General features: G+C 40.8%; 1 protein-coding gene across 1 annotated transcript in view; it reads right to left on the reverse strand.

Moving 5' to 3' along the window:
* Window positions 1-2,312: 2,312 nt before the first annotated feature.
* GTF2H1 (general transcription factor IIH subunit 1) overlaps window positions 2,313-6,175 on the reverse strand; it is a 35,120-nt gene continuing 31,257 nt past the window's right edge. Inside the window, exons 14-15 of the mRNA XM_004711584.2 lie at window positions 5,545-5,637; window positions 2,313-3,317 (exon numbers count right to left, since the gene is read on the reverse strand). Coding sequence (XP_004711641.1) covers window positions 3,231-3,317; window positions 5,545-5,637 — 180 coding nt within the window. The 3' untranslated portion in view covers window positions 2,313-3,230. The remainder of the gene's footprint in view (window positions 3,318-5,544; window positions 5,638-6,175) is intronic.

Consider the following 6,175-nt stretch of genomic DNA (forward strand, 5'->3'; position numbering starts at 1 on the left):
TGCAAGCCACTAGACAAGATTTCTGAAGCTGCTTTACAGCCTTAATTCACATCCAAATGAGATTGAGGACTACAAATTTAGGTTGATCACCCCTGAACTAAGTTCTAGGCAATGCTCCAGTTCTGGAGCATGAAGAGCTGAAAATAACCAAGACTCCTTTGGTCTCCAACTAAGAGAACAGCTGAGTCTTGACGGAGCTAAACTGGGAAAGGGCAGAGGTAACGCACTGAGGAATCCCGGCAAGTATTGACACTGGAGACAACGCATCTTACAAGTGGGCACTTTTCCATCTCTGGGTCACTGTCAGCTCCAGGCAGAAGGCATTTTTACCAATAAGAAACCACTTTCTGAACTAATCCCTTAGCCAGCACAATTATGGTTTAATTCAGGTAGATATTAAAATATTCTCGTTTCCCAGAATAACAGACTTATCACAAGGTCAGCTCATGACTCATCTTGCAGGGTGTCTTATTAGTTATCTAGTGCGGTTACACTGGAAATACAAGCGGGCAGAGTAACAAACACAAACCCATTTTCTCAGTTCGATGGACTAGAAGCCTGAATCAGGGCTCTAGCTCTTGGGGAACTCTTCTTCTGGTTGGCTCTGAGGGAAGGCCGTTCCGTTCCTTGGTTCCCTGGTAATCATGTTGTGTTGTAACTACCTGCCCTCATCTCTGCTTGCTTGCTGCTTCATTAACAAAAACACATCCCCAAATGGATATAAAACCTGCTGAGTGATTCCAACCCACGGAGATGTAAATGGTCAGAGTAGAACTGTCCACAGGGCTTCCAAGACTACTCTTCACCCTCCCTTTCTCAGGCAGAGCAGTTAGTGGGTTGGAACCCTTTCTGGTTAGGTGTCACCAGGACTCTTCAAACAGTTAGGATTTACATGCATTTTGGGGGAAATCCAGTCCATAACATAGGAGTAAATACTAGTTCAAGAGTAAAAAATGCTTTCAATCATCCCACAATGTATCCAAGACAGGAACAGACAAGGCAAAGGGAAAAACAGGTAGTATAAACCAGTGCTGGGGAAGAACTGGCCAATGGTGGATAAAATCCCAGCTCTCGAACTTGGGAAAGTTACTTAACCTCTTAAGCCCATTTCTCATCTGTAAAAGAATTCCGCAGTGTCTTCACTGTTATTTCCTATTTATTAGACCACTCAAAATTTGAACCTAGATTCCAGTCACACTTACTCTAGAAATCTTGTAGTTCAAATTCAAATCACACTGGTAGCTAATATCAGACAGACTTCATCCAACAAAGACTCAGGGATTCCATTTGTCCTCGTTTCTTGAAGAACATTAATGGAGACCCATGTCATTCATTCATCATTGTACTGCACTGGCTTTTCTTTTAAAAAACTTGTGAACTGGGTGGAGGTTTTGCTGTTAATTAGAAATAACGAACAGCAAACCAAACCACCCACTTACTTAAAAATGTCTCCTGGCTCTTCCATGCTGAATGGTAAGGTCTGAATTTCTGGCATCTGAGTCGTTCACAGTGAAGGGATATTCTCCTCACGTTCAGCTTTTACTCCCGGTGCTCACATCTCACAGAATCGTGTTCCCCTAACACGTCAGTCTTTTAAGCCCTCCCACCATCATGCAGATCCTTCTACTGAAATCAGCAGACTCCTATTCAACCACAAATGTTTATCTATAGCGATGTCTCCAGTGAATTCTGCTCCAGTTCCAGAAAACTGTCTTTCTTTCTTTGGGCACCACTACACTTAACCACTATAATACAACATTCAATATTTTGCTCATATCTGCCTTTCCCATAGACTACACTCATCTTTCTGTTCCATTGTGGTGGTGATGAAATAAGGTCCTTGAAGAGCATTTTGTGGAACTGGCATGTAACACGTAAATACAAGCGAGCACACCATCCCGCTGACACTGCTATGATGGACAAGCAGGAAGACCGGCAGCAGGCGTGGAGGCCGACTCTTTGCTTTTACTAGCAGAAGGCCAGCGCAGGGTTTGGAACTGTTGTTTCCTTTATGAATGATATTGAATTGCTAGTAACGACTTTGAACATGAACATCACACATAATGAGAAACCACAAGAAGGTAAGAGTTAGAAAGAGTATCTAAAAAAGTTTTACTTTTTTGTGTAGTTTTTAATACAAGACATTTAGTCTTAGGTAAAAGTTAGGCTGATATTAAGAACAAAATATGGCACAGAAAATATAACCTCTTTTTTGTTGCTGGTTTTCACATTTAAGCTTTTCAGTCACTATGCACTGATTATCGATTCGCCAAAGATAGCTAACAGTCAGATAGAGACTGGAGGAAACGAGATACGAGAACCATCTTTTATTTCTTCTAAAGGTGAAAATAAGTAAGCTTTCTTATAATTCTCACTCATAAGATTTTTAAACTCTTAAAAAATGCATTTTCCTCTCTTCAAAGCGCGTGCCATCTTAAAAAACAAAACAACACAACCTTTTAGCAATGTACATTTGCACTCACAGAAAAGCATGCAGTGCTATTGCCTTCTGACAAAATTCTGCATAAAAAAATCTCACTCAATTTTCGGCAAGAATGTTCCCTCTGTATCCTGTAGGGACCCCAAACCACAAGCATTCAGTGCAATGTTGATTGTTTCTTATTTCCGTAGGAAACACAGAACCAATGATGTCTTCTGACTACAACCGTTTCCAGAGGGCTGAGCAACATCTCCCTCTGCTTTTAAGTAGCCTCGATCATTTGTAATGGAAGTGACAACTAGAATTCAGTATACTCTGAGGATGGAGGAGAAATTCTGAATAGATGTACCCTGTGCCATAAACTTAGAAAAACATTTACACAGAAAAACAAAAACAAAACAAAAACCTCCGATTTTATCAATGCACCCTTTAAGAAAAGTTTTTGTTGTTTTTAAATGTCTGAAAGCAGCTTAATGTGAATCAAAAGCAGTTCCTGAGTAACTGCAGTAAACAGTGTCTTTTTAAATATATATATTTATATATATTTGCAACTTAGCTCATTTTGGTTCTGCCTTAATTTACCTCCCCCGCTTTCAGTCCAATCACAGTCCCTTTCTTCCTCTCCCTCCACAATGTGCAAGGTACAATAGGCATCGGCTCGAAAGTCCACACAGTGCAGGTGTGTCTTGTCACGTCTGTGAGATGGTCTGCAAGGCTGTCAGGTCAGGTGTCCAGAGTTACTGCAGACCACAGTGGGCTCCATCTCACAAAAACGCGAAGCCACGAGCACTCACGTCTTCTTCATCATGCGTCGTGACTGCCACGTGTGGAGCTTGTTGTAGGCTGTCTGGAGCATCTCTTCTATGTGACTTACCAGCTGAAAAACACAGCAAGATAATTAGGCAGCAACTGGGTGGAAGGCTGGAGAAGCTAGTACTTCTGCCCCAAATCTGGCACATTTGTCTCTAAACGCGTTTGTTTCCTCAGTCAAGCAGGCAATGTGCAAGCAGTCTGCAAGGGCTCCACGAGCCCCATCTGTACAGAAAGGGAGAGGTGGCTGGTTTTTTAGAAGCTGAAAACTTGCCTGCTCTGTCTGGTTGTGAAGTTTATCTATTGCCTCCCTCGTCAGCTACAGGACGGGATGAAAGTCCTAACTGCGCTTTGGCCAGTCTGGACTCTAGTCAATCTTAGGCAATGAACTGGACTGGTGATTTCTAGACTTGTACTAGTCTGGTAATTATGGCTGGGATGGGGCATCAACCTTTTTTTTCTTTGCATCAACATTATTTTACAGATTATTTGGAAAATGTTTCACTCCCTTGAAGCGTTGCATGCAGCAGATGTGGGATGAGACCCAGGAATCTCCAATTTGCAAAAGTTTGATTTTAATGCACAGCCAAGTTTAAAAAGTCAACAACTTCTCTCTTCTTTTTCTAGCTCCACTTTTCAGGACTTCGAAGTAACTTAGCAAATCACAGAAAAGCGAAACTGTTCCAATGTTACACATAAATACCAAGCCTGAACATAAGTCTGAACTATAAGTTACGGAGGGGAAAAAAAGAACTATAAGTTATGATTAGTCAACAAGTATACCTTAATTATGGAAGTCAACAGATTCACACTTAATCTGAGGGATAGACTCTTAACAGAGTGTTTATATGGTGACAAAGGAGGTGTATTCTACAAGTTAATTCTGGCAGGGCAGAAAAGGAGACCAGCAAAAATTCTAAATATAGCATTTTAGGGTATCGATGACTTCAGTCGAATCCAAGGCACAGAATTATAAAAGCAAAATTCCTGATTTACCATACATGTGTTCATTATCTGGAGGTTAAACACGTTTAACCCTGTCTAGAAATGATCGAATTTGTTTTGCTTGGCGGGCAGCAGAGGCTCTGTCCTACCACTTTGAGACTAAATACGATTCTCCTGTAAGGCCATTCATGGGCTCAGAATCCTTTTCAACACAGTGCTGTAGGTACTAATAACCAACTGAGAAGGTCTATGAGCTAAAGCCGACCTGCCATCCTTGCTCTGGTGCAGGTCGCTACAGGCCACTGTGCTGATACAAAGCACGCCTCGAAAAACTCACTGCCATCCAGTCAGTTTTGAGTCCTAGCAAGCTCACAGAACAGAGTACAAGTGTCACTGTGAGTTTCTCAGGCTGCCTGTCACTATGGGAATAGAAAGCCTCTTCTTTCTCCTGCAGAGGTGCTTTTGAACTGCTAACCTTATAACTAGCAGCTCCATTTGTAACCCACTTTGCCATCAGCACTCTTTTTTCTGATAAGCAACATAAATTTACATTTTGAGAAAACCCACTTAGAACTCTTAGGAATAAGTACTTAAAAAATAAAAATTCTTACTGAAGAAAATGGTTCAGCTTTTAACTGAAACTCCCATGTTGACAATCCTAGATATAAAAACTTTATGACACAATACTGTCTATGTTTCTACTCTGGGATGATTTGCCAATCACCCTGTCTAGTCCCACCAGTTTTGATTCAGAGGCAATGTGCAGAGCAATGCCTGCTACATGCTAGCTTGCCCTCAGACTCTCTACTGTTAGCTGGTCAGAGGAGCTGAAGCCAGATAATTATATCCCAGAGACTGTTCAGCTTACTGTAACGAGTAGCATTCCTGCCCTTTCCTTATACGGCATAGGCTGTGGGCACTACTCAGTTGCTCAGAATGAAGAATGTGCTATTTCAGAACACATAAACTGTGCAGATCTAGAAAAAAAATGTGTGGAGACCATCAACACAAATGTCTGTTTAGTTATTAGCTATGCAGGCTTGGAGGGAGGGCTATACAATTGGACTGAAGTACTTAGGGAAGAAATATCTATGGGCACTAGTACTGTTTTATTTCTTATCCTGATTGGTGGACACACAGATGCCATTAAAAATTATTTCAAACATTTATACCAATTTTATACACATTGCTGAATGTATGACACATCTCAAAATTAAAAAAACAGCCTGAGCAACAGAAGAAGAAAACAAAACACAGATTACCTACACATTTACACAAAAGCAAAGTTAATTTCATCTTTTAAGGATCCAGAGAAAGAAAATCAGGTCAAAATCAAGAGAATGACTTACATTTGTGCTTAAATACTGTCGCCGAATTTTTTCTTGGAATGGGCAGAGCTTTGTAACCTGGAATCGTTCCAAATTACTTTTCATTTTCACTACCTGAAAATGATGAGTAATAAGGATTATAGAGAAATTGCAAACTCTATTACATTCTCTATTAGAAGGTTACTTTCTTTTTGAAAACAAAACAAAAAATGCCAAAATGTTAATCGGCTTTACCAGGTGAAGTAAGCACCTAGAGCAGTGGTTCTCAACCTTCCTCATGCTGCTACCCTTTAATACAGTTCTTCATGTTGTGATGTCTCCCCAACCATAACATTATTTTCGTTGCTACTTCATCACTGTCATTTTGCCATTGTTATGAATCAGGCAACCCGTGTGAAATGGTCACTTGCCGCCCAAAGGGATTGCTACTCACAGGGTGAGAACTGGAACTGCTGACCTAGTAGAATTAAAGCTTTCCCCCCTTTTCTTAAAACAAAACAAAAACAACCCTCAGACACAAAGCAATAAATACTACAGGGTTGCTGTAGAAAAAAATTAAAAAACTTGGTCAAAGAAAATACAGGGAATCCAGGATGGATGAGCCCTATAGGACCAGTGGTGTGAGTGGCAAAACAGGGAGGGTAAAGGGAGA

Source organism: Echinops telfairi, unplaced genomic scaffold, assembly GCF_000313985.2.
Source record: "Echinops telfairi isolate 266 unplaced genomic scaffold, ASM31398v2 ScPeMD7_60;HRSCAF=208, whole genome shotgun sequence".
In the NCBI taxonomy this organism is placed as follows: domain Eukaryota; kingdom Metazoa; phylum Chordata; class Mammalia; order Afrosoricida; family Tenrecidae; genus Echinops; species Echinops telfairi.